At 40.0% G+C, this 27,851-nt stretch overlaps 1 protein-coding gene across 1 annotated transcript in view; it reads left to right on the top strand.

Annotated features, from left to right (window-relative positions):
* Positions 1 to 27,851, top strand: part of LOC116300762 (fibrillin-1) — a 71,520-nt gene that overhangs the window by 29,210 nt on the left and 14,459 nt on the right. The window contains exons 35-79 of the mRNA XM_089025597.1: positions 2,027 to 2,125; positions 2,745 to 2,840; positions 3,213 to 3,359; positions 4,635 to 4,686; positions 4,731 to 4,747; positions 5,216 to 5,341; positions 6,822 to 6,947; positions 7,372 to 7,524; positions 7,730 to 7,783; positions 7,962 to 8,081; positions 8,827 to 8,952; positions 9,372 to 9,494; positions 9,963 to 10,085; positions 10,560 to 10,685; positions 11,326 to 11,451; positions 12,031 to 12,189; positions 12,310 to 12,363; positions 12,620 to 12,757; positions 12,943 to 13,068; positions 13,263 to 13,385; positions 13,552 to 13,695; positions 14,078 to 14,128; positions 14,245 to 14,370; positions 14,855 to 15,007; positions 15,199 to 15,264; positions 15,559 to 15,684; positions 15,920 to 16,048; positions 16,607 to 16,726; positions 18,006 to 18,128; positions 18,651 to 18,773; positions 19,082 to 19,210; positions 19,862 to 19,987; positions 20,545 to 20,667; positions 21,106 to 21,228; positions 21,505 to 21,630; positions 22,086 to 22,211; positions 22,406 to 22,528; positions 23,183 to 23,326; positions 23,724 to 23,792; positions 24,541 to 24,666; positions 24,868 to 24,996; positions 25,423 to 25,581; positions 26,364 to 26,567; positions 26,968 to 27,093; positions 27,563 to 27,682. Coding sequence (XP_088881723.1) covers positions 2,027 to 2,125; positions 2,745 to 2,840; positions 3,213 to 3,359; positions 4,635 to 4,686; positions 4,731 to 4,747; positions 5,216 to 5,341; positions 6,822 to 6,947; positions 7,372 to 7,524; positions 7,730 to 7,783; positions 7,962 to 8,081; positions 8,827 to 8,952; positions 9,372 to 9,494; positions 9,963 to 10,085; positions 10,560 to 10,685; positions 11,326 to 11,451; positions 12,031 to 12,189; positions 12,310 to 12,363; positions 12,620 to 12,757; positions 12,943 to 13,068; positions 13,263 to 13,385; positions 13,552 to 13,695; positions 14,078 to 14,128; positions 14,245 to 14,370; positions 14,855 to 15,007; positions 15,199 to 15,264; positions 15,559 to 15,684; positions 15,920 to 16,048; positions 16,607 to 16,726; positions 18,006 to 18,128; positions 18,651 to 18,773; positions 19,082 to 19,210; positions 19,862 to 19,987; positions 20,545 to 20,667; positions 21,106 to 21,228; positions 21,505 to 21,630; positions 22,086 to 22,211; positions 22,406 to 22,528; positions 23,183 to 23,326; positions 23,724 to 23,792; positions 24,541 to 24,666; positions 24,868 to 24,996; positions 25,423 to 25,581; positions 26,364 to 26,567; positions 26,968 to 27,093; positions 27,563 to 27,682 — 5,328 coding nt within the window. The remainder of the gene's footprint in view (positions 1 to 2,026; positions 2,126 to 2,744; positions 2,841 to 3,212; positions 3,360 to 4,634; positions 4,687 to 4,730; positions 4,748 to 5,215; positions 5,342 to 6,821; positions 6,948 to 7,371; positions 7,525 to 7,729; positions 7,784 to 7,961; positions 8,082 to 8,826; positions 8,953 to 9,371; positions 9,495 to 9,962; positions 10,086 to 10,559; positions 10,686 to 11,325; positions 11,452 to 12,030; positions 12,190 to 12,309; positions 12,364 to 12,619; positions 12,758 to 12,942; positions 13,069 to 13,262; positions 13,386 to 13,551; positions 13,696 to 14,077; positions 14,129 to 14,244; positions 14,371 to 14,854; positions 15,008 to 15,198; positions 15,265 to 15,558; positions 15,685 to 15,919; positions 16,049 to 16,606; positions 16,727 to 18,005; positions 18,129 to 18,650; positions 18,774 to 19,081; positions 19,211 to 19,861; positions 19,988 to 20,544; positions 20,668 to 21,105; positions 21,229 to 21,504; positions 21,631 to 22,085; positions 22,212 to 22,405; positions 22,529 to 23,182; positions 23,327 to 23,723; positions 23,793 to 24,540; positions 24,667 to 24,867; positions 24,997 to 25,422; positions 25,582 to 26,363; positions 26,568 to 26,967; positions 27,094 to 27,562; positions 27,683 to 27,851) is intronic.

Raw genomic sequence — 27,851 nt, 5'->3', positions numbered from 1 at the left:
GAGATTTAGGAAGTACAAATCAACGAATGGGCAAAATCACAAGTCAGTTCTTCCCATCGAAGTCTTTTTCATTGAAATGAGCCCCTAAAACCCTCCGTGGTTACCTAAGGCTCACCGTCACTTTTGTCAATTTGTAGAACTGATGACTGTCACGCATACTTGTATACTCAATAACATGAGCTGAAATCCCACCAAAAGCCACGGTTGGCCTCGCAGGTACTGTATTTACCACGTTACCTCGTTTATGACTTCCCCACTGCAAACAAAACGAAATGACTTTTTCTGGTAGGCCATCGCCTATTATTTGCAACTTGTGGCTGGTCGAGTAAAAGCACACCACTGACCGGCAATCACGAGAAAGGGACAGGTAAAAGCGCGAATTCTGGAGTTGGCACCAAGTTTCCGAAAAATCCCTTGATAAAAATAAAAGAACAGACGCCATCTTGGTTGGTCAGACACGAGAAGCGTAATGGGATGCTTTGTATCTTATTCAAAACCAACATGGGGCTATGACTAACATGGAGTGGCAACCACCGTTTCTCGAAAAAATCCCTTGATATTAAATAAAAAAATGAAAAAAAGCCGCCTCATTGGTTGATCTAACAGAGAAGCGTATATGAATTCTTTGTATAGTCCACCAACATTGCGGTTATGCACGTAAGAATGCACCCCAAGACTACACGCATACAGCCGGTTGCCATTCATTGGCCCTCTTACATCTACACTCCTCTTTCTTCGGAACAATAATGGATGACATGGTCGGCACACTTACTATGATCCATCGCACAGGTCAGAATATAGTAACTGCAATCTGTAAACCTGATTGAACCCTACTAGCTTATGGCAGATCTGGATTCGTCGCGCAAACACGTTACCTTTATAAACCGGCCTGCAGCCATGTTTGTTTAAACAAGATACCTTCCACGCGTAGCCCCCCTCGCATTCAGGTGCTTGAGATAAATTTATATGCTGTAAACAAAGGCTTTATTCTCATGGCCGCCGTGTGAATAGGGGCGGACCATACTCTCTACTAATAGCTCGTTTTCTGGTTATGTCTCACGATTGTCGGTGTTTTGGCTGTGGTTTCACATGTATGATGTGTCTGGACCGAACCGATGTCGTTTGTCCCGATGGTTCCTTTTTACCTCGCATGTCGGGGAAAAAGAGGTATATTATAAGAATACGTTGTATCTCAAGCAACTCTAAGTTCTTTTTTTTTTCCTTCTTTGCCTTTCAAGAACACGGTACCGTGCCCGTGACAGTGCTGTGTGTCTGAGTAATTTTGATTGGACAAGCGAAAAGTTTGTTTCAATAGGACGTCAATTACCATCAACTTCCCTGCCGGCACACCTGCTCGTTACCAATTCATGAATTCTGGCATGGTAATTGGGCGCATGTCTGTTGTAGAAGGACTGTGAGATACATAATTATTGTGACTGAATCCACTTGCATGAGGGTATCTTGATCTGGCTGTTCGGTTGTTCGCAGTGCAGCGCGTAGATCTTTTTTCTCAACATTTTTCGTGTGACCTTTATGACATCGGGTCTTATCGAGACCACCCCCCCCCCCCACCCCCCCCCACCACCACACCATCGCCCACCACGCAACCCCAACCCCGCAACACACCCACCAGACACCCACACACACCCCACACAACCACCCCCCCCCCCCCCCCCCACACCAAAAACGCCCCCGTCGACCCCCCCCCCCCCCCCCCAACCCCACCAACCCCGGCACACCCACATCGGGACAGTATCGGGACCATTTGGCGTGCGCTTTTTTCTAAACTGAGATTATAGCATGACTTTTCGTGACTGATTAATTTGCCTGACAGAAACTAATTGAAGATTAAGTCTAGACATTTATTGTAAATTCGATTAAGTTTACCTTAAGTCACGATCCTTCAGCGTCGTTAGGATTTGGCAAGAGCTAGTCCTTCGTTCCTTGGCGGACATCGGAAGGCGCACGTGATCTGGGAACGAAAATGAGCATATTTTACTCAAACATGTTTTTCAATCATTGACAGGTGCGAGTTCTTGTACTATTTTATGTTTTAACGGTGCTCAATGTAAGAATAATGTGTGTACGTGCAAACCTGGATTCACTGGAAAATTCTGTGAAACTCGTAAGTAATGAAAAAATAAAATGATAGACCCCTCGCAGCACGTCGGAATGCAGATCAATTAAGAAACATGACATAGATTTTCAATCTTCATGGACTGAATTCTTTTGTTTTGTCCTCCAAATTGAGCTGCTTTGACATTACATTCAAGGGGTTTATTGTATCAGGAAAGTACACGCGTGCGATTATAGTAGCCACAAAGGCGTGCAATGTTTTTCGCGCAATATCTTGCGCAAAACTCACGTAAATACATCTTTTTTTGCGAAGAACAAAAGCTTCTGCCTCATGAAAGTAAAGAAATAGGCTTTGCACCATCACGTGATGGCAGCCATGACAAGAGGCAGGAATAATTGAATCTCGTCTAATCTGATTTACATGAGAAATAATTCAGTTTCCCAGGTGCAACAAAAGCTATTGTTTTGTGCGTCTTCTCAAGTATGCCATTACATGATGGTGCAAAGCCTCTATTTTTGCGCGTGGAGTGATAAGCAGCTGGTAACTCCTGCTCGTAACACCACACCTTCAGTATACCTAGTTAATATTTCCCAACCCCAGGCCAACGTGTGATTCCCTTGAAAACAAGTTCTTTGTTTTTTTATATCCTGTCTGTTATATTCTACAGCCATTTGTACACAGCCTTGCGTGAATGGCGGTCGATGTGTCGGCCCAAACAGGTGCGCATGTCCGTATGGCTTCACTGGAAACCAATGCCAAGCAGGTATAACCGGTTATTTTAATATATCATAAACGTAACACATGAAAATAATTCCAAGTATTTTGACAAATATCTGATATAATCAACGTGGTGCATTGTTGTCCCTAGCTTGGGTAGAAACATCGTTTGTTCATTATGCCTTATATAGGGTTCTTTGTACCTAAGATAGACCACAATGCATTACATTTATCAGACACAGAAAAAGTATATGGTGGTAAGTAAGTCTTGTTTTTCGTAAAGTTAAAGTCAAACCTCTAATCAGTGGGCACCCTCTATGAAGCGATCACTTGCATACTTCCCGAGAGTTACCGCTTCAAAGAGGTTTGACTGTATCTCTTACTGTTATTAATAATATCTTTGTTCTCGTCCCATTAGACTACAGGACTGGACCTTGCTATACAGTGATTAAGAACAAGATGTGCCATAACCAACTTATTGGTATCGTTTGCACACGTAACCTGTGTTGCGCAACAGTTGGAAAAGCCTGGGGGAACCCTTGTGAAAGATGTAAAGCTAAGCCAGGTATGATGGTGATGAATCCAAGCGCTTGGTTAAGAATGAATCATAAAATAAGTATCATAAGATAAACCAGGTATGATCAGAGATTGGGATTATGTATTGCGCAATAGTTTGGAAAAACCTCGGGGAATCCTTGTGAAAGATGTAAAGCTAAGCCAGGTATGATGGGTGATAAATCCAAGCGCTTGGTTAAGAATGTTAATCTAATCTTTAGATTCCCGCCGGATTTTGAGGTCAAATATCTCGGACTTCCTCTATCCTCTTCGATTCTTATATCCTGTGTTAATCAAGATTATCACTTTATACTCCTTAGAGATAAGTAGTTTGTAATCCAGTTAAGCGGCCTTGGTTTAAAAAGAGATTTGAATTGAAAAACGTCTTAATAAAGATTATAGAATCTTTGAAGTCAAGGCTTCAAGCTGATACTTGGTCCTAACTGACCGTACTTAGCGGTTTATCTCCCGTTAATCGAGATTATCACTTATACTCCTTAGAGATAAGCAGTTTTATCCAGTTAAAGCGGCCTTGGTTAAAAAATTTGAATTGAAAAACGTCCTTAATAAAGATAAAGCTGGATAAACGTCTTGACAGACAGGACAAATATTAAAGATTACCTTCTGCATTGCCATATCTCGTGAGAACATTTGCCTTTGAACTTAAGGTAGCACAGTCCATCTAGTGTGCTGTGCACTGTCAAATTGCACGATGGGTGGTTATCTGGGAATGTAATTGCAATTGGACTTCGCGTGATCAAAAATAATGACCTCTGATAGCCCCAAGATAGAGCCTAATTAAACTTAATTAAAATTAGATTCTCCTTTCTTAACGGGTACGGAGCTAAATGAAGTTCTTTTAGGAGGGTAATCCTAGAGTATTATCTTAGCTTGTGCGCGAAATTCGCGACAAAATAGGGTTTTGGAAGGTGTCTAATTAAAAGTGTTTCCACGACATTGTCAAAGTTTTCGAGGGCATTTTTCTAAAGGATTTATCGGAAACGCCTTGATTGACGTCCACCAAAAGCTACTTCGGTCGCCACAACAAATCCGCGCGTGGAATTAAGAAGCACTTTATAAAGAATCTTTTCATCCACATTATTAACTTTATAAGCACTAAAAAAAAAGTATTTTTCATCCACACTATTAAGATGTAACGCCTGATTGACGTCCACCAAAAGCTACTTCGTCGTCAGAACAAATCCGCGCGTGCTGATAAGAAGCACTTTAAAGAATCTTTTCATCCACATTATTAACTCATAGGTTGATATTTTGTTCTTGCCAGAACCATGTGAACGAGGATTCTTGCCTAACTTCAGAAGCAAGGCATGGCCAAGGTCATTAGTATTTCTAATAGATTATATATGTCTTTCTGACATAGCACCATCACAGCGCAGGGTATGAATTAATTGAATGACACGAGCTCTTTAGTTTTCCTGTCAGAATACACTGACAAAGTTGCCACTCAGGGTGGGGCACAGCTTACCACGGCACGAACAGCACAGCCGCGACACAACAAAGATAGAGTGGATGTGTCTTTATGAGATAACAAGCACCTCCAGCACATGCACATGTACATGCACCTGCGGCATCTCTAGCTATCCAGTCAGAATGTTCTGACAAGTCATATCACTCACGGCCTGGCATGGCACGGTAAGGCAGGGCAAGGCACGGCACAGCATAACACAGTATGGCGCGGCACCGAACACAACACCGCGCGTCGGTGCCGTATGTCGGAACACCCAAAAAAAACCTGCTCAAATAAATTAGAAATTTAACATTTCTCTCGCTCGAGTCAAGTTTTCCCATGACTGATATTCCACATCTTGCATTGTCTGACAAACTATCAACGTTTCATTTTCCCAGACATCGACGAGTGTAAGGCAATACCAAATATCTGTGGCAAAGGCAAATGTACCAACACGGTTGGCAGCTATAAATGCGTCTGTGAGAGTGGCAAGGTTCTGGACCCAGTGTCCAAGAAGTGTATCGGTAAGTACGAATGCATCTACGCATGCGCATCTTTGAAAAGCATACATGATTCGTGGAGATGCCTTCGCTATTTCTCGTATTCCATTTTTTTTTTCTTTTCTATCCTGATTTTCCTTTCATAATTTTCAGTTTTCACTCGGTCGCTGAGCTTGGCTTAGATGTTTCGCTAAGTTTACCACAATCTAATTCCATCTAAGATCCACCTTTCTTGATTCGCTTTAAGCCTATCTAAACTAATTGTCCTTTCATAATCTTCAGTTTTCACTGGCCATGGGTGGCGTGAGCTTCGCTTAGATATTTCGCTAAGTTTCCACAATCTATAATTATTTCATTCAATATTGACTCTTGAAGCATACTACCTCTAATTCCATATAAGAGCCTCCTTTCGTGCTTCGATAAGCTTTTAGACAATCTAAAAGTCCCTTCTTGTTCTATTTAGCTATTAGACTCCGATACCATGCAGCGCCACTAAAGATTAAGAAACTCAACTCCTCAGCAATCTCCAGAACAATCAACAAATTATCAATTTTCTCATCCTTCCCTCGAAAAGACAACCGATACCTTCTTACATTAATTCTCGGTAAGACTTCTAAATGAAGTAGATTATTATTTTTCAAATTTTCAAAAACTTCTCAAACAATCCTTCGGCTGATTTCAACTTTTTCTGGCATTAAACCCAAGGCACTAATTTTAAAACTGCAGAGGATCTTTTTTTCGATTCACAACTGCATAAAGGCTTCTTTTCTTTTCTTCTTCCATTGTAGCCTTAACATAGTTATTCTGTGCTATGCTAATACGATTTCGTTCACAGGCAATGGCTCACGCTGTAAATTAATCCTCGTTCCAATAGTTTTTGCTTCGGTCGTGCTTACATATAGCCTCCGACGTACACGTTTTTAGTGTCTGTCACGCAACGTTTTCCTCCCTCGTGGGGAAGGAATGTAAACGTTGCGTGACACACAAAGGACATCTGCATAGGAGGCTAGCTTACAAACTGGGTCATTCAACTAGCTTCGATAGTCCCCTTCACGGTTCCCTGCGCCATCTTGAAAGGTAGCCGTGCCTTTGCATCGAAGCGAGGCGAACGGTGAGCTTGCAATGATAGAGACCTTTTTTTAATACCTTAGACAATTATTCACAGGTCCCTATCAGTGCAAGCTCACCGTTCGTCTCGCTTCGATGCAAAGGCTACCTTTCACGATGGCGCAGGGAACCGTGAAGGGGTCTATTGTTTGTACTGCGAAATTCCTTGTATTGAAAAACGCTACCTCTTTTCAAACTTCAATTTACGTCCAAAGAGATATTATTATACCACATTATGGTGGATCATTTGAGTATGATTTGCTCACGAAAAACGAATTGTTGCGATTTAAGAAATTTTGCAGTAAACCGGATCGGAATGCAAGCGTTTGGTCTAACCAAGACCAATAAAAATGAAAATAAAACAAGCTAATATCATGTTCCCTTTTTTCATTTGAAGATATTAACGAGTGTGAAACAGTCCCGAACATTTGCGCCAATGGTAGATGCATAAATACGGATGGCGGTTATGAATGTAATTGTAGCAGGGGATACGTGGCAAGCACGGACAAGATGTACTGCATAGGTAACTCATATTGCTAGGACAGAGTGCATATTCGTACACGTAAATGATAGCCTACGTAGCTGCCCAAAATGTATGGGGAATGTATGGGGGGAGGTGGGGAAGGGGACGAAGGTGAATGGGAAGAGCAGGGAAAGGAGGGCCCTCCTTTCCTCCCTCCCCTCTCCCCATTCCTTATCGTCGATACAAATGATGCTTAAAGACTGCTGAAAATGGAGCTAGGATGCATCACAGAGGTTCAGAAAGTTTTGGGAGAAAATCTTCAAATTTCATCGGACCCTAACTCAGGTCAAGGCTAATTTATCAATCGAAATGGAATCCAGCGCGTTAGGAGGATATCGAAGGAAAACGGGAAAACCAGAAATGAATCCTTGAATCAAGGGAGAGACTCAACAAATTCTAAAAATTGATGTTTGATATCACACAGATGCAACGCCTGGTTACTGTTTTGAGGACATCATCAACGGCTACTGCTTCAAAGGCTTGAGGGCAACTACAACCAAGGCAGGATGCTGCTGTTCAATGATGAAAGCAAAGGGTTGGGGAACGAACTGTGAACGATGCCCTGCTAAAGGAACAAGTAAGACCTTGGTCTTTAGGACCAGTTCAGTATTCCTCCTCCTTTCGGATCATTGTCACCTTTTTCTCTTCCTTTAACTTATTCTCATCCTATGATTTTACGCTTCCCGTTTTTGCTTTTATTTTAACTGTTTTTCGCTATTTTCAGTTGAATTTTCCCCATTCAGAGGCGTTGCCCATTCACGATTCCCTTCTTGTTCTCTTAGGTGTATATAACAAGCTCTGTGGAATGGACCTGCCAACAACAGCCATGCCACCACGTAAGTAACAAACTAGCCAAAGACAGTCCCATAGCAAGGCATAGATATCTGTGAAGGGAGGGAGGGTAAGCAAATGTCAAAGGGGTGGGGGGAGATTAGAGTGTACCAGTCTCATGCTGACTACCCTTCGATCGAGCCCACAATATAAGGCAATGAAATACTGGGATTATTGTTTCAGCGGTGAACGAGTGTGCAACGATGACCGGTCTTTGTCCAAACGGAAGATGTGAAGATATGCCTCATGGATACAGATGTGTTTGTAACACTGGCTATGTTTATAGAAACGGTACATGTGTTGGTAAGTTGAAAGCAAAACACTTTTACCTAATTAGCTAGTGCAATTGTTTGGGTTCAATAAGTTGACATAAGCCTTTGAATCTTCATTTAATGGTGGTCATACAACTATTTCAAAAAAGGTTGTCATCGCCAAAGGCGATAGGCGATAGGTCATTGCGACATAAACATGGTATCGATGAATGCAAAGAACATCGAATCAGTCTCAGCACGAAGGTCCATACTCTTGACGAGAAGAAGAAGAAACACAAGTCATTCCAGCTATTCTTGGATCTTGGAATGACCTATCTCCTATCGCTTTTCACTTATCCCCTATCGCCTATTGCCTTTGACGATGACAACCTTTTTTGGAAAAGGTATATACTTATTTCAATAAAGTTAGTCACCAAAAACCTAGAAAGCTGTGATCGCTGAGAATCATGGGAAATATTTTATTTACGACAAGAAAAGCTTTTGACACAAACTGCAGAAGTTGAGGATGCTCAGAGTTGAGACTGTAACTGGTAGAAGATCTCAAGTCCATCAACAGTTATCAAGCGGTTAAAACATGTAAAATGTATCTACCCATAATCCTTGTCGGCCTCAGCTTTGTAGCTTTTCAGGTGACTAAGTTCATTGAAATAAGTGTATACAGCCAGAAAAAAAAGCTATTGAAGAAATTTATTAATCTGAAAGTGATGCCAAAAATTAGTAATCTTTTTTTAGGATTATTATTATTTTTGCTTATTTTTTTGCATAATGCTTTACAGACAGGAATGAGTGTGTCGAGAATCCTTCACTTTGCCCAAACAGCCGCTGCGTGAATACTGAAGGCTCATTCCGATGCACTTGCAACAAGGGGTACAAGCCCGGACCCGATGGACGAGGATGTGTAGGTAAGATAAACAATGCATGGTCTCATTTTCAGCGGAAGGGACACTCATAATTGATTTGTGGATGCCATTGTCGTTCAATTCCAAACAAGCATATAAGATCCATTCATTTAGCCAGTATATAACGTCCTTTGTTTTACGAGCCTGATGCTATCAAACTTTTAACCGCATTTTATGATCAAATTGGAAATAGCTTGTTATTATTTGCGGAGTGTGGTAAACAGAAGAACTCTAAGAAAAGCCCTTAAAGAACAGTACAGCAGCAAGAAGCAACTCTACTAACATGATAGTTTCAGGAATCGAACCAACTTAGAGATACTGCAGAAAGAAGCTGGACTATAGCAGCATACACAGAAACTCTGGCTCTGCATCCAGGAAAAATAACGTATTTAACAGAACTAATACCTTTTATATGTTTACAGATGTGAATGAATGTGTTGAGCAAAACGTCTGCGAAAATGGACGATGTACAAATACTATTGGTAGCTTCAGATGTACTTGTAACACTGGTTACACACTTTCGTTAGACAAAAGTCGGTGTGATGGTAGGTATTGCGCTTTTATTGGTCTCTAAGAGCATTTTTTCGTATCACTGTGAAAAAGTCGTCGTCGTATGCGTGCCTGGCAGTGACCGGGATGTTTTCTAGAATTTTGATTTGGGGATTATTTTCTCGCGCAATGTGATTGTTCTGGCAGACTCGTGAATTTGCGTTGACCATGTCTATGCCGTGTTTTGGGTTTTTGATTGGATGGAGAGTAATTTCTCGAGCAATGTGATTGGTCGGATTGGTCACGACCTTGTTCGTGCCGTGAGCGTTTCACAGTCATACGAAAACTGCTATATGTCGCTGCCCAGTTTAAGAGTGCAGAATTCTGACTTCCCTGACCTGATAGAGCGCATAAAGTAAAAGAAAGTACATCGCCGGAGAGGTTGAAAAGAGGCTGATCATATCAACCACATCGTGAGCGAGTACAGCAGAGTACCATTTTTCTAATTCACACTTTTCTTTTAGATATGAATGAGTGTCTTAAGCCAAATGTCTGTCGTAACGGAAGATGTGTAAATGTCGGTGGAGCATTCCGATGCATATGTAAAACTGGATACGAGTTAAGTGAAGACAACCGCAACTGTGTTGGTGAGTAATAGTCTGGAAAACACATATACGATGTTGCTCAAATGGATAAACTGATTTGTACGTATGTCCTTCACTGCTATTGCTCGATACTTCAATCGTACAACTCGCGAGTGAAGACAACTGTTACTGACTGGCCGAGAGCCGACAGCCAATCCTTGATATCGCGTGAACTTGACATTATAAATGTGTAATCTGCTGGAAAACCTACAGATAATAGATTTATCATGTCAAGTTCACTCAAGGTCACGGCAAAGATTGAAATATTTTTTCGAAAGCAAAATTTAACTTTTATTCTTAGTTTACAAAATGTATGATAAAACGATTATTGAATTTAGTTTTCGCATGATATCGTAAATTATCAATACCTCGGCTGTTTTATCCGCCTTAGTCTAAGGCTTCGGTAGACTATACTGCCTTGGTGTTGATAATTTACGAGATAATTTATTCGCTCAATTACTTACTTACTTCACGTAGATACCAACGAGTGTAAGAGTCAAGGGCAGATGTGCCGTAATGGCGTCTGTGAGAACACTCCTGGAAGCTATCGTTGTGTCTGTAACAGTGGATTTGCGTCTACCTCGGAGGAAAACAGATGTGAAGGTCAGAATAGAAACTGAACAAAGGAAAATCTGCAAACATTTTTTGTCTAGCATCACTACTCTTATTGCACTGTTCGCATAGATTCCCTACGGTATACAGTCAATCCAAAAAACGTTGTCGTCGACCGGCTCAAGCCTACGCGACTGGACCGAAAGGAATATGGGTAAAAATCACTGAAGCGGTTAAATATTCGTTCTGAATTAATTGTTCCCGCTAGTAATAAGATAATAATGGCGAGAAACGATCCATCAAATGCATGTCTTCGGGTTTAGGTGAAGAAAAACAAAGTAGTTATGATTCAGTTCACAATTCCGAAAATATGAAGGCATTAATGAACGTCTCCTCCAACACTTCCCGCCTCACCTACGAAGGTTCGTGCTGTAAACCAGGCATAACTAGTCAGATAAAATTATGGAGTCAACTCGGCTTCAATGATTACTACCCAGAGTTCCTTTCGGTCCAGTCGCGTAGGCTTGTATTGGTCGACAACATTTTTGAATTGACTGTATATTCCTAATGCGGCGCTCGATTTGAAAGACAAACAGACACCCTCAAGACAAACAATAGTGCTCTCCCAACATCCCACGCGTTTAAAAATCACGATAAAAACTGTTAATCCTTAGTACTGATTAAATTGTAGATATCAACGAGTGTATATCGGTGCAAAACGTGTGTTTGAATGGAAGATGCGTCAACTCCCCCGGAAACTACCGATGCGTCTGTGACGCTGGTTATGCTGTAAGTGCAGATGGGCACAGATGTGTAGGTAAGACAAGAAAAGATGCATACTTTACCATTACTTCGTAAAAGTGCAAGTTTCTTTGGCCATACGGACCCAATAAAGGAAATGCACTTTTTACGGATGTCATTGGTGAATAGGTGATCTATATCTCTAATATGGACCCCATTCATTCTCGAACGATTTTCACTTTGTTCTAATATCATATATAAGTTTCTCTGACGTGATTGGTCAATAGATGGTCAATTATCTTCCATATTGACCTCATGCATCCTTGAAAGACATGGGCGTTGCTCCTTCACTACTGGTCAATAAGCAATCCAAAATATAAAGTACAAGATTCACTTGTGACGTATTCTGACACCATTGGTCGACATATGGCCCGTGATGTTTTAATACGTCCATCTCCTTTGAGCTATATACTTCAAAGGGATACACTGTGGTCAGTAGATTTGACACTAGTCAGCTTGATGGGTCAGACAGATAACGAGCAAGGAAAAAGACAAACTTCTATTTTCTAACTACTCAGCAAGTACTAACTACTAACGATCACATGAAAATCACGTTTTTTCATTAAACCTAGAGTTACATTTTTTTCTTTTTCAGATATTCGTAGGGCTCAATGTTTCTCGAAGATCTTAAATGGCCAATGTTCAGAGCCACTGTTGAATCTATTGACAGTCTCTCAATGTTGCTGCGGTATGGATAATGGGGGTCAGAGGGGGTGGGACACGCCCTGTTCCCCTTGTCCTCGAAAAGGAACAGGTACGTCTTTAGCTTATAATTCAATGAATCAAAACTCAAGTTAAGTTCTTGGAAATTCTCCGATATATCAAATAGACCCCTTGCACTGAGTCCTAAACTAAGAGTTGCTTCTTTTTTCAGCCGAATACAAGCGAGTTTGCTGTAAAGGGCCTGGAATGGCATGTGACGGTACAGGTAAGAATGACAACATGATATAAAGGCTTATAATTAACTTCCTTCGAAAAAAAAAAATTACCAAAAAAGTATTTTAATGAATTCAGAATTTGTGTTGGTTTTCAACTTGACCCACATGCACTTGCTCACACACTATCATTACCTTCGAAATACTATGCGTGCAACTCATTACTCACACGTTAATCACTATGTTAATTTTTTTTCAATATATATATTTTTTAGTTAGTCTAAATGAAAAAAACTATGTTTTGAATAGATATTGATGAATGCCAGAACACCGCAGGAATGAAGATAGGAATATGTGAGAATGGAAATTGTCGCAACACCAATGGAGACTTCGTCTGTGACTGTAAGACCGGTTATCGAAGTGATTCGACTCGAAAGCGTTGTATCGGTAAGTGAACATTACCAAATAGATTCCACTAAAAATGTAGCCGCAGATGTCCCTGGGCTCGTGACGCAGAGCGTTGCGTGACGACCCTAAGGACGTTTGCATACGAAGCTACGGGTCATAGAGTGGTTACCAATGAATAATTTCAATACACCATTAATATCGTGTTCTAATATTTTAAATCTTAGAAATTGACGAGTGCTTGGAGAATCCTCAGCTTTGTAAAGGAGGAACGTGTAAGAATCTCCCCGGAACATACCAGTGTGTCTGTCCAACTGGATTCAGCTTCAGCTCCGCAACACAGATGTGCGAAGGTTAGATTTAGGTTTAGACTTTATGTTATCTCTGATGAAGGAGATATAGACAGTCTTCCTGTGGTACCGATTCAACATCAGTCCTCATGACTCTTTCAAAAAAAAAGGGATGGGGTTAGGTAAGGTATAGCTAGAGAAGCGCAGCGTACATTAAATCTCCTTCAATAATTTTTATTTGTTTTCCCTTTTGACAGACATTGACGAATGCGCAGTCAAAGACCAGTGCGTCTATGGAACGTGTATCAACTCAAGAGGCAGCTTCTTGTGTGAATGCCCACGTGGACTAACCCTAGATGCAACCAAACGAATTTGTCAAGGTGAAAACACTCGATCTTTTTCAAACATTTTGCGCTATTTGCACCTAAAGTGTTTCCTGCAATTACATGCATTTTGAAGAATTAACCAACAATTTTTCGTGCGCACAGAGGGATCATTTTCCTTATATAACTGCAAGTTTTGATGCGATTCTTATTGTTGATTCAGATCGTCGAACTGCCCAATGCTGGACAAAGATTGTGCTTGATAAATGTGAAGAACCCATCAATGGTGCTGTTACCAGGGAAGTGTGTTGTCAGTCGGCTCTTGGTAAAGGATGGGGAAGCCCCTGCCAAAAGTGTCCGACTTTGAGTAAGATGTTCGAATACTTGGTTATTAGAATGTTAAGTAAATGTGTGGGTTTCTGAAGCTGTGAGAAAGTAGAGAGGAGTCATTATGGATGGATTGAAGTCAGTAAGCAAGCAAGCAAAGGAATGAAAACAAGAATAAAGGAAATATAAATTTTAGGAATGAAAGAAAATAGAATGGATAGAAAAAGACAGAAGGAAAGAAGGAAGTGGAAGAAAGGAAACAAGGAAAAAAGAGAGATGAAATAATAGAATTGCAATGGAAGATCGTAAAAGGCCAATGAATGGTATGGATGTAGGGAAGGATGGAAGAAACCAATCAAAATGTTATCCAAAAGATTGACAATAACGCCTCGCTTTACCAATGCATCCTTTTCTTTTTCAAGGACAAAAGTGTGATCCTGGTTATGCCGTCCAGAATGAACCAAGATGTACAGGTACGAATGGTTGACACACAAAGAAAATTTTCTGTACTTATTAAAAACACAACCTTGCGCACCACTGCCTTATGGCTAGAGTCACTGTATAATACTCTCGCATGTTTTCTCACCAGATGTCGATGAATGTTCGGTATTCCCTGGGTTGTGTCGCAACGGCATCTGCAGAAACACACCCGGAAGCTACCGATGCGAATGTTCACCAGGGCTAACATTAGATCTTACAAGGAATGTATGTGTTGGTAGGTATTACTGCAGAGACTTGGAGTGTTATTTGACCCATAGATGCAAATCGACATACAGTAATTTTTTCCCCCCACTGGATGTACAAGAAAGTATACACGCACAAATTAAAAGATTCCTTTCTTTTCCTTATGCTCATATTTGGTTTTCTTTGGTAACGAAGGCATGCTAGAGAAAGCCTTTCTTCGGGAAGGAGACGTTGAGTCTTATGAAAGGGTAAACAAGATGCAGTAGAGAAGGTCGAAGAGGGAAGAATATGTATACTTACAGCATTCGTATCTCTAGTGAAATCCTAGCTTATTGTAATGAGGAAACTACATCCCTGTGGAAGTCAAAATCGCGGACAATAAGGAAGAAAAATATAGAAATAGGAGGCTGTGTTAATGAGCGCGGAAGAAGACGAAATTGAAGAAGAAAAGAAAGAACTTTTTAACGACTTTATGTACCCGAAAAATAACTTTCGCATAATATTTCCATTTTCAGATCTTCGTAAGGACACTTGTTATATGTCAGTCTCAAGCGCCGGGTGTGGAAAAGCGTTCCGTGGAAGTTACAGAAAAGATGATTGTTGTTGTTCATCCGTCAAGGCTGCTGGATGGGGAAACCCTTGTCAAGAGTGCCCATTACAGAACACTGGTATTAATAATACATTCTTGTTTTATTACTATTATTACTTTTCTACGGTACCATTATTTTGACTGGCATCGTTCTTGACGCAATTATCGACCGACCACTTGCGCATCGACCACTCGGTTTCCTCTGATCGGTCGTTTACTAAGTGTCGAGTGAAGAAGAAAAGGTAATATGCGTTTTTTCTTTTCTTTAAGATGAATTCAAAAGGCTGTGCGGTACTGATAAACCAGGATTTAAGCTCATCGGACCGAGAATCTCGGGTAAGTACTAAGTCAGTCAGGACTACCGTACCAAATACAAAAACACTATTCCTTCCGCTATCAAATGAGAACTAGAAGCGCAATGGTAGATCATTTCAATTTGATCCGTCGTCGAAGGTGTTAGTCATAAGCTTCTGGCTCAGGGGAGACAGAGAAATCAATTTCTACGTGATCAATGCAAAATGAATGATATTTAACTGTGATGTGTTTGTTTTTGACTTTGGACACTTCATATGTACTAGAGAGAATTCCTGAATTGACCCGAAATTGATCTCTGTGGTACATTTTCTTTAGATATTAACGAATGCAGCATGATGGAAGAACTGTGCCTTAATGGAAGGTGTGTCAACAAACAAGGAACATTCCAGTGTGAGTGTAACCAAGGATACGGTATCAGCGCTGATGGACGATTGTGCGAAGGTAAGATTTCAAATTGGTTTAACCATGCTTATCTTTTAACGTCCTTGTTTTAAGAGGAAAGCAATTAATAGCGCCCTCGTTCCAATATGGAATTGGAATTTAAGAGATTATTGCGCAGAGAGGAAAACCGGAGATCTCAACTTCCACACGTTATTGAGGCTTCAACGCAGTTCTAAGTTGTAACACCAAGCATACAGGAACATTTGTTGATCTAATCCTTATTCATTGTTTCTAGATATCGATGAGTGTATTATTTCTGCTGGTCTGTGTGGTAACGGCACATGTACTAACACTCCTGGTGCATTCCGCTGCGACTGTTACCGAGGGTTCCGGAACGCACCAATGATGATGGAGGTCTGCATAGGTAAGCTGCTAGACATTGATTGGCTAGGCAGAATCATGTGACTGGTTACGTGAAGGAGATAGCGGTAGACTTTGATTGGCTAGGTAGAACCACATGACTGGTTGCGTGGAAAAGATGGTGACATTAGAGGTCTACTTAGGTAAAATTCTAGACTTTCATTGGTTAGATAAAATCATGTGACTGGCCAGGTACAAAAAATGGGGGCATGATAGGCCTGCATAGTTAAAATTCTAGACTTTCATTGGTTACATAGAATCATGTGACCAGTCATGTGGAAGCAAAATGGCATGGCTATCTTTATAGCTATGGCCTACATTTTGATTGGCTGGCAGAAGTAGGCTGGTGATCAGTCAAATGGGAGTGCTTGGAGGACTATGCAAGCTCCATGATTGTTTTGATTGGCTGATGGTTAGTCATGTGACAATCAAGCAATGATTACTCATCTGGAATGCTTTTAAGACCCTATGCATTGATTGGCTGATAGGCACCCATGGTTGGCCAGTGACAATCAGGTTAGGTTATAAGATCATAATGATCTCATGTGTTTTATTTTTTTAGATATTAATGAATGTGAGCAGAGCCCTTGTTCAGATGGAAGATGTGTGAACACTATTGGTAGTTACAAGTGTGTCTGCCCTGATGGAATGGAACTCATGAAGGATGGAGTCAGTTGTGAAGGTATGTAAACAATATTATTTTGTCCTTTCTAAACAAGTGACAGGAGATTCCACCTTAAAGTGCTTTTGAAACCAAATTTTCATCCTGTATTTTACTATGAAATCATATAAAAATCATGAGTTTCTGATTATCATAGTGCATTTGTTTTGAAATTTAGTTTTTGAAAATATTTTTTTTCCCTTTGAAAAATGTCACTAGTTAGAGAATCACTACCAAATATAGCATGGAATCATGGAGTTTAAAAACAGATATGCTCAAAGCAATATAGCACTTCACTTATGTATGTTCTTACACAAGTCTTGAAAATTAGATATGAAGTTTTTTCAGTTAATTAACAAATAAAAAATATTTTTATCTTTGATTGGAAAAATCATTTAAATAGGTTTAGTTTTATTCTGAGATCAGTTCTTTTCAAGCGAGTCATAATATAAGATTCACCAAAAGATAATAAGTGAATGTAATCTTATTAATGCACAAATGGCTCAATTTTCTAAGACAGGCTTCATTATTATCAACCTTTAGGAGAACATGCTTTGTTTTGTCATCATTCACTTCGCATGGAATTGTCCCACAAGAAATTAAAAGCTATTGCACCCATGCAAATTGGCCCTAAAATTTGGTATTATTGATAAACCTCCTAGCTTGCAGTAAGGGACCATTCATTATTTGCCGAGGGAGTGGGTGAGATACGCCAAGATTAATTCAAGCAAAACTAAAAACATTATGACTCCTTCAAAGACAGGGTTTCCCACTTTTTATTAGGAACTTGGGATCCCCCCCATCTCCCCCCCCCCCTCCCCCTTTAATCTCTAATAATTTCTTGAGTCTATGCTGCTCCCCCTCCCCTCATTCTTGCCAGCTCACCCCCTGGCATACAAAAATAATGAATGGTTCCTAATTCCCAATTTGTGGTTCAACATTCCCCCTTCTTAAGGAAATGCAATATCTTAAGATGTAAAAATTTTCCAATGTTTTGATTCTTAGGTGAGGATTTAGTGCAAGTGCTCTACAAACCTCTTTACCTTGAGTGTAATGTCTTACCATTTCAGATCAATCGTGTTATTCCCCAGAGTATCATTTCTTTGTTTAATGATTACACATAAATATGGATACAACTCAAACAAAGAATACTATTCTCAAGAGAATGACACATGGTCTAAAATGGGCAAAACATTACGCTCAATCTAAAGAGATCTAAAGAGATCTTTCGAGCAAGAATGAATAAGAAAATAAAATACGAAAATACGTTTATATTTATGTGTTGTCATCTTACCTCTAGATAAAAATGAGTGCTCTGATCCTAATGTGTGTATCCATGGACGATGCCAGAATTTTAACGGTGGCTATCAGTGCATCTGTAACATTGGGTTCGAGCCGACAGCCAACATGAAGGACTGTGTGGGTAAGAAACAATTTTTTATTTACAAGAAATTTATATTTATAAATTAATAATAGAATATATTAGTAATAGAATTATGAAATAATTTTAATATGTTTTAAATAAAAACTGTTTACCCCTGTGTTACCTACGTGTGCCAGCCGAAAAAATGAATTAAAAGGTAAAGAATAAGAAAGTTTGTCAGTCAAGGAATAGAACTCCATCTTGAAAACGAACCTCGCCTGTATAGGAAGGCTAGGTCACATTTGAAATCCCTTGGCTTCAAAAACAGAAGAGAAAACTAACTGGAAGGACCATCTATAGATGGAAATAACTACGTAGCTTCTAAAGAGTCAGTTGGTTTTAGAGAAGACTTCCTGACCTAATCTATTGTTCAGCTAAATAGGTATCCCAGGCCCTTTTCGATAGACATCGGTTGTAAAAACTTACTTTGTGTTTCTTCATGCAAAGATTGACTGAACACATCTAGACTTTTATAGAAGGTGCTGGTGAATTTATGCTTATTTTGTTGGTATTTTATATCAGATATTGACGAGTGTTTGGTCGAGAACGGTCGATGTGCTGAAGTTTGTAACAATACTGTCGGTAGCTACACCTGTGCATGTAATGCTGGATTTACTTTACAGCCTGATGGGAGAACGTGTGAAGGTATGACACTTCTTCGTTTCTTTCCTTCCTTCCTTCCTTCCTTCCTTTTCCCTTTACCGTCCTTCCCTTCTAAATTCCCTCTTTCCTTCCCTCCCTCCTTTCCTTCACTCCGACCTTCCATTCCTTGTTTCATTCTCTTCTTTCTTCCTCCCTAGCTCCCTCCCTCCATACTTTCATTCCTTCCCTCCCTGCTTCCTTTTGTCTCGCTCCTCCCTCACTCCAGGACTAGATGCCCACTTCGTTTGAATTTACAGCATGAAATGTCAATTATGAAAACTCTTAATCAATTTGGCTTGATTTAATTTAAGATCTCAACGAATGCAGGGAGAACCCAGACATCTGTGGCAAAGGGAACAAATGCACGAATATAGTAGGAGGTTACTTTTGTACATGTAACCCCGGGTACTCGGCGTCCGTCGATAGAAGATCATGTATTGGTAAGCAAAGCAAAATTCATAGCAATTATTATGCAATCTAAGCATGGAATAAGTTGGATAGTAATTTCCTTTTGAACTTGTGATTGTTGCGTTCTTATACTTAATCAAACATTGTTGTAAAAATCAACATTTCATAAAATATTTGAGATATAACGCGCATGCTGATTGGCTGGTTACCGTGTTTATATCAGAAGACAGAGACGTTCGCGCAAAGTCGTTCAAAAATATTTTATAAAAGTAATATAAAACGGCTGCGTGTGTCTCTGTACTGTGATATAAACACTCTGGGAGCTGTAGAGCACTCGATAAGCAATAAAAACACTGCTACACCTTGTGTTCCTAAGCTTGCTTCTCTCGTGCTATACAGCTTCTAGTGTGTTATATCACAATAGACATGCGCGCGCATTTTATATTCCTTAAATATAGGATCAATAAACAATTTACAGCCGTTGCACACTTAAAATATTTTTTCTATTCAGTTATTTGTATTTGAATAATTCAAGATATAACGTTATAGAGATCAGTGAACGATCCACGGCTGTTGCGCACTTGTGTATGACGACACTCGCGCATATGTAAAAAGGAAATTAAATATTTTCGATTTCGAAAGACCAAGAAATGATTCACCTGAACCTCGATATTCTCTTCAAGATGTGGATGAGTGTCAAGAAGATCCCAGACTTTGTACAAACGGCGTTTGCAGAAATACTCCAGGGTCCTTCAAATGCCTCTGCGGCAAAGGATATGAAATAGCTAAGGGAACTACAGTATGCGTGGGTGAGTATACATCCAGATAAAATCGATATAGCTCACAAATTCAAAGGTAGAGACATGGTTTTGGATTGACAGCTCACAGCAAAGTTTCTCTGTTACATTTTAACTCTAAAAACTTTGTGAGTGAAATATAAAAAGATTTTCCATTTTTTGTCGTTCCTTTCAAATTTAACCTTACAATAAATAAAATAAGCTTTTTTGAAGTGATGTTTCAAATACGAGTTGCTGAATTCTATTGGGGTTTCAAAATCCGAGTGGAAGTTCAAATGCCTCGCCTACACCCTTGGCAATAGAATACAGGGGCGAGTATTTGACACGACCTCTTATACTCTTTTTGTTATGTTTGTTTTTATTTCAAAGTTCTACTACTTTGAAATATTTTAAAGTCCGAGTAGTAGGACTTGGAAATATTTGAAAGTACTAGAACTTTGAAATGGTTGCGGTCGTATTTGATGGGGGTTTCAAACTACTGCACCGTGGTACAAATAAGAAACCCTGGTTGGTCGATGAGCTCATAAATTATTAATGAGCATAAGATTCGTTGTTCTCTCTGTTCTCAGATATTGATGAATGTAAGAGGAATCAATCTCAGTGCCATGAGAATGCTTATTGTTCAAACGAGGTTGGCTCGTTCCGATGTGAATGTAAACCTGGTTTTGTTGGTGATGGATTAACGTGCACAGGTAACATTCTAACACCATTACTTCCTAACAAAAATGCCTTACATAACTTTAATTTCGATATTCAATTATCAGAATTGCGCGCTTATCTACATTCAATAAACGTTAGGAGCCACGAAGAACAGTAATTTTGGGATAAACATCAGCAATAAACTATAGAAATACACTTCTATTAAGAATATAATCTACTGTCCAAACTCTTTGAATTAGATTTCTCTTTCTCAACTGCCTGTGGCTTGTCTAGTTTCAAAGGATGGGCAAGCGGCCTTGAACAGTTCAATTGATGATGAAAAATCAAATATATCACTTCAGTTCATATCACTATCAAGCGACCACTCTCGGGTAATATGCTACTGGTCGATCGAGGTTGACCGCTCAACAGAGGTTCTGGTGTAGTCAAAGATGCCACTATAGTAAATGTATTACTGTAATTTCTCTCAGATGTGGATGAATGTAGCGACGGAACTGCCAAGTGTAGCATCCATGGGACATGCGTTAATACTCCGGGATCCTATCAGTGCGTTTGTGAAACTGGGTATACCGGAGATGGTACCGAATGTAACGGTAAGTATGATTGATATAATGAATTATACCGGGTGTACCGGGGATTATACCGACTATGAGGGTAAAGGAGAAGGAAGTGATGAATAAACTCACGGTGTTTCAATTGCCGGGTGTACCGGGATTGTTCCCGAATATGGATGACATGGCTAATTATACCGAGTGTACCGGGGATTATACCGATTGTGAGGGTAAAGAAGAATAAAGTGTAAGAGAAACTCAATTACCGGGTATACGGGGGTTGGTACCAATTGACTGGAGATCATTGTCAATCGATAGATATCAACGAGTGCCTCAACCAGCCCGAGCTATGTGAACATGGTCAGTGTGTTAACAAGCCAGGGTCATACATGTGTGACTGCGAGCTTGGGTACCTCCCAGCACCAGACAAGATGAGCTGCCAAGGTAAGGAGACTAAAAACCTAAGAATGCATGCTGGCATGCATAGAGTGTTGTTGGAGAGCGAAACGGAAATTTTCTCCTATGGGAAATAAAACTTATGCAAAAGTAATGCATTTTACCTACAATACGCCGCCATTAAAACTCTTCAATTCGAGTGATGACGTTCATCATTTTTGGACGCCATGGATGGAACGGTTTTTGAATTGATGAGAAAAGTGGTCGACATTTTGAACGAACGCCAACGATATATCAACCTACAGGGCCGGAACTAGTTTGACGTCAAATTTTCCTCGAAGATGCTTGCCTAATTGCTTCTTCGTTTTCAAGGCTTCCTTGTCAGAAAAAAATGTATGGCAGCAAATCTCAAATTGCTCCGCTTCGTAACTACCTCATTACCTATAATCCTTATTAACATCGGAAACACGTAGACATATAAGGTGTTTCCTTTCATATTCCAGATATTGACGAATGCAAAGAATTCAAAGACCTTTGTGCGCATGGACGTTGCGAAAACCTGCCGGGAATGTTCCGGTGTATCTGTGACCGAGGCTTTCAACTTACGAGATTGGGCAGCAACTGCACCGGTTAGTACAACAATCACTTTTAAAAAGTTCTAGGAAAAAGCGTTGAATTTTGAGCACCAGATAATTTGACTTATTCAATAATGATGATCCACGTCCCTTTTTAAATATATATGAGTGATTTTTTACGACTTTGTTACAGCCCTCCTATATAATTATAACTTAAGTACTAATGTGTATTTTTGCCTTGATCGAAGATATCGACGAATGCTCGCTTACTGGCATGTGCCCGAATGGGAGGTGTGTTAACAGGATGGGGAGCTACACTTGTGAATGTGATGAAGACTTTGTGATTAACCGTGATGGTACAGGATGTATCGGTAAGTTTATGGAAAAAGCCTCAATTTGTTAAATACAAAATTCTCGGGGTGCAATCACGCATGACTCAAAATCCCTTGAGAAATAAATAACCATGAAACAGCCTCTATGCTGGTTGATCTAACAAGATAGGCTAATAAGAAATGCTTTGTTATCGTCAACCATTAAAAAACACGCTAAACAACCTCCGCGGTCATTTTTTTTTCTCATATTGTTAATTCATCGCGCGCTGATTGGCTATTTTTTATGATCGATAAGGGGACAGGGCCCGGTTGTACAAAGCCTGGGTAGCACTATCCGGTGGATAATTCCTTATCTAATGGATAAGTCGATGCTGTTGTTCAATAAGTTTATCCACTGGATGAGATTTATCCATTGGATAGCGCTATCCAGGCTTCGTACAACCGGGCCCAGACAAATGAGCTGACGTCAACAAGCGCGCGCTCATTCCGTTGGTTGTTTTGATCACTAGAAAACATCGAAAAAATGCGTGTTAGTGAATTTTTTGTGGTAAAAAACAAATGGCTGAGCTTATGGTTTCACTTGAGTTTACATCATATGCTGATGCCATTACATGTTCGATAAGAGTACAGACCATAGAAAAGTGACCTTCATGTGCAAACTGACCTTGCTTTAAACCTGACTTATTTTCACAGACATGCGTAAGGGATTGTGCTTCTTACAAACAAGAGGCAACAACACGTGTCTGAACCCACTCCGAGCTGTTTATCGTGGTATCTGTTGTTGTACAGTAGGGAAGGCATGGAATGGCTGCGACTACTGTCCACGACCAGGAACAAGTACATATATCATACCATTAAATAACGATGTGGCATGTAATGTTCTAGTTTTGAATCAGACAACGTGAGAGTTAGGGTCCCAGGGGATGGGGCTTTATTCTCATTTTACGCCCAATTGTTTTAACACATCCCCTTTTCCCAGCGTCCAAACCGCAACCTTTTTTCTTCACCATTTTTTTTTCCCACCTTCCAAGCGACATCTAATGAATCTGACAATAATGACTCTAGTGTACTCTAGTGTATCTCACAACTGTTTGTCAGTTAATTTAAAAAAGTTAATTAAAACTCAAACCAGTTATGAGACAACCTTCTTATAAAGTAACTGTTACTGTTGGTTAACCAACAAAAACATTTTGAATTTTTTTCTTTTTTTCTTTTTCTTTTTTTTGCAATTTAGAGGAATATAGGAAAATATGTCCAGGAGGACATGGATTTGTGCCTAACCCTAACACTACCGTTATTGTTGGTGAGTCAATATATACATTAAGGTTTGCTAGCTCTTAGATTTCCCAGTGGTCTCTCTAGTACAATGCGAAGATATGAAATTTAAGCCTGCTAAGGACGTACGATATTCAGCGATTTTAGTGGCCTCGTACTTCCCCCGACCTGCGGTTGCTGTTCTTATTTTCTTATTTCCCACCTTTTCCTCTCTTGCGCTGTCGTGGTTCTTTGGAGAACTCCGCCATGTCTCCTTCCATTCTCATCATAATTACAGTGACGACGATGAGAAAAGGATACGCGTTAAGTAGTGAGAGTGCAAGGAGAAGGCTATATTGATGATTTTCAACCATTCCCAAGAGAATTAAATAACAAAAAGCACGGCGGCCATGTTGGAGGATATAACAAAAGGATTAATTGATAATTCTTTTGTTAAGTTCCTCCAACATGGCCGCCGTGAAAACCATCAATAGGTGACATTAATTGGTGATTAAGACTACGGTGACATGAATTTTACCTCAAACGATATAATTTTCAAAAATGCTTGACTATGCTCTAGCAGGATTCTTGCTCAGTGTATTCCCTTTTACAAGCAACTCATAGGTGACTTTCAATCATTCCTAAGATAAAGAAAAAATATAAGACCTGGCGGAAATGTTGATTGACACAATAAAAGAGACAATTAAGACAAATCTTTTGCTAAATTCAACCAAGATGGTGAGTATGAATTCCAATAACGCAGCAATGAATAATTTACCAAGTACGTTGTTTTTCAGATGTGGACGAATGTCAAGAACTTCCTAATGTCTGTAGTGAAGGTCGTTGTCTTAACACGATTGGAAGCTTCCAGTGCACTTGTTCTAATGGTCTGAGGCATGATATCACCACGGGAAGATGTGTTGGTATGATAATGTACAACACTGAATTCTAATGCGAAAATCCTAAAAAAAAATCTTGTAATGTTAGCGGAAAGTCGATAAAGTTGACTAGTAACATACAAAATACCACGGTCAAGGTCACTGTACAGTTGGAGATATTTGTTGTTGCTTTGTTTCTTTTGGAGCTCGGTTTATTGGTGTTACATGTGTTGTTATTTGTCCTAGATATCGACGAGTGTACCGAATACCAGTACATATGTGGTTTGGATGGAAGATGTATCAACACGCCTGGTAGTTACAGGTGTGAATGTCCACCTGGTCAAGTACTGGATCCTGTTGATGGATTCTGTGTAGGTAAGTACCGAGTACATGTCACTTTAGAGCGAGCTGTTTTCATTCGAGTTTGTAAATCCAAAATGGGTGGGACGATCGATTACGGGACGGCCTTGCACCATCGGTGCACGGAAAGGGGCAATATACCATTAGGGTATTCGGCATTGTGCAATTTATGCATGGCATATTGCAGCTTTGAACCATCACGGCATGGAATGGGATATCATAGCAGAATGACATACCATTATGTAACGGCATTTTAAAATTACGGCACGCTTTTGTACCGTAACGGCCTGACATTACAACTTCTCGGCATAACATTGCACCACGGTATTTTGCAATCATGATACGGCATTGTACCAAAACAATTACGGCATTGAACGACATTAAAAGAAACTGCACCATCACTGCACGGCTTATTGTACCATGTGTCCTTTTTTCTTTCAGATCTCGGCCGCCATTTGTGCTACCACGATAAACAAATCGGTGTCAATCCTATTTGTAAGAGCAGTTTTTCTGTGAACATTACTCGAAGGGATTGCTGTTGTACAATTGGCAAAGCCTATCTTATCAAGACGTGCGAGCGGTGTCCAACCAAAGGATCGCGTAAGTATAACACGTTATTGTAGCTGTCATGAAATACTCTAAACCTACCCTTTGTTATCTGCGTAACTTACTCTACGAGGAGAAGTTAATTGAAAATCAAATCACTTTTCTGTTTGAATAAACTCATACCATCCTTCGGTAAAGAGCAAATACTGTCCTGCATACTAAAACAACATTTGTTGTCAACACTACCAAATACACTTCAACTATTTTCAGTAACAGTTAGGGTACGAAAATAAAATGCCTGGGCACACGCAGAAATATTCGACTCAGTCTATTCGGCGAAATTTTCATAGTCCGTTGTCGTCGAATCTTAAATTGCGTAATTCCACGCAAGAGACCTTTAACTTAGCCTTTTGGAGAGCTCGAATATCCATGCCCTTTTTTTCCCTCTTATGTCTCTTGCGTGGAAATAGTCTCGTGGAAACTGCCTCTTCTGCCCAATTACTTATAGAACCTACCACTTGTGTTATTTGTATATGTAATAGGACTCCATGCTGTCCAATTAAGAAATAATTGGACGAGGAAAATTCCGAGGACTGACAAAATTGGATGAGGCCGTAGCCCGAGTCCAATTTGGCAGTCAGAGGAATTTTTCGAGTCTAATTATTTCTTGATTGGGGAGCATGAAATCCCATTACCTATTAATTATATAGCTGCCTAATTAATCCCATATCAAGAAGACCTGTCCAATTAAGAACATAATTGGACAGTTACCTATATGGGATTAATGAGAAGCTGTATAATTTAAATACTAACACTGGATTCCTTACTCTTAACAGCTGCTTATTCAGTATTATGTCTGCGCAAGGTTCCCCCTCCCATCACTAAAATTGCACCTCAAGTTCCACCCACTACAAAACCAGCAGGGCCAGTGGTTGTTCGCACCGACTTTGTCACACTATCACCATCCGGTACTGTATACACTGATGAAGCTGTTACTGGACCAAGAACGGTTGCACCAACTACCCCGTTTATTGGAATAGGTGAGGAAAGGCGGTTTTAAGTAAGAGTTAATTACCGAGAACGGAGGCAATAAGCCATATAAATATGTATTACTATATATTGACCTCGCATTTATAATAAGGGTTATAACGAAAATAAAGCCTTGTGAACAACAAAGAAAACCGTGTCGATTGATAAATAATATGAAGATGAAAATTGCCCGTGTTAAAGAATTTAAACAATTGCTGGGTTTCAATCAGTTGATAAAAGTCTCTGAATCTCATTATCTACTGTAAATGGTGGTCTGCAGCCAGAGAGAACCTCCGATTCAGCTTATTGGACATTCCATGAGACAGGAAATGACATCAACAGCAAAATTGTTTATAGCATCGGAATTTTATGATAGCTGTAAATTAACAAATGATTCGGTATCTTTTGTAGTGACAAACGAGTGCAAGCTTATCCCTGAGCTGTGTTTGTATGGGAGATGTATTGATCTTGTTGAAGGATATCGATGTGAATGTCCTCTAGGATACAAAGTCAATGACAAGGGTATCACGTGTGAAGGTGAGTTAAGCCACTGTCGTCCTCTTTTCATTCTTCCTTCTTTTCTGCCTCCCTTGATCCATCCATCCAACCATCCATCCATCCATCCATCCATCCATCCATCCATCCATCCATCCATCCATCCATCCATCCATCCATCCATCCATCCATCCATCCATGTATTATTACCACCATCAGTATTCATCCATGTGTCATCATCACCACCATCATTCATCCATCTATATGTATCATCATTCATCATTCATCATTCACATCCAATAACTTCCATTCATGCATTCAGTGCAATCCAAAATTATCCATGCATCCATCCAATCCCTTGCATGGACGCATTCTTTTATCCACTCGGCTAATTCACCCTCACCCTCCCCCTAAAGCAACCCCTCCTATTCAGCTAGTTTGCCTAGTCAATTTTCAAATAATTTGAAAGCCTGGATGCTTATCATATCAATTTTTATACGCATCGTTTTAGATGTCGATGAGTGCAAGATGAACCCATGTATGAACGGTGTTTGCAAGAACACGTTTGGCAGTTTCGTGTGCGTCTGTCCTGAAGGCTTTACTCTGGACATAACGGGCTTGATTTGCGAAGGTAAGTCAACCTACATCATTCCAAGATGCGCTTTTCACCACGATTTTGTTCGCAGGGATGACCTTAATGTGTATGAAAATAAACCACTTCTATGACTCGCTTTGGTTCTGGGATGTTGTTCGGCAACTTTCCCGCAGGTTTGACGCACATTTTTCATAAAATGACAAGG

This window comes from Actinia tenebrosa, unplaced genomic scaffold, assembly GCF_029948245.1.
Source record: "Actinia tenebrosa isolate PJP-AT-01 unplaced genomic scaffold, QUT_ActTen_1.0 PGA_scaffold0__85_contigs__length_37466705, whole genome shotgun sequence".
NCBI lineage: Eukaryota > Metazoa > Cnidaria > Anthozoa > Actiniaria > Actiniidae > Actinia > Actinia tenebrosa.
The sequence above is the reverse complement of the archived record's forward strand: the minus strand, read 5'-3'. Positions and strand labels throughout refer to the sequence as shown.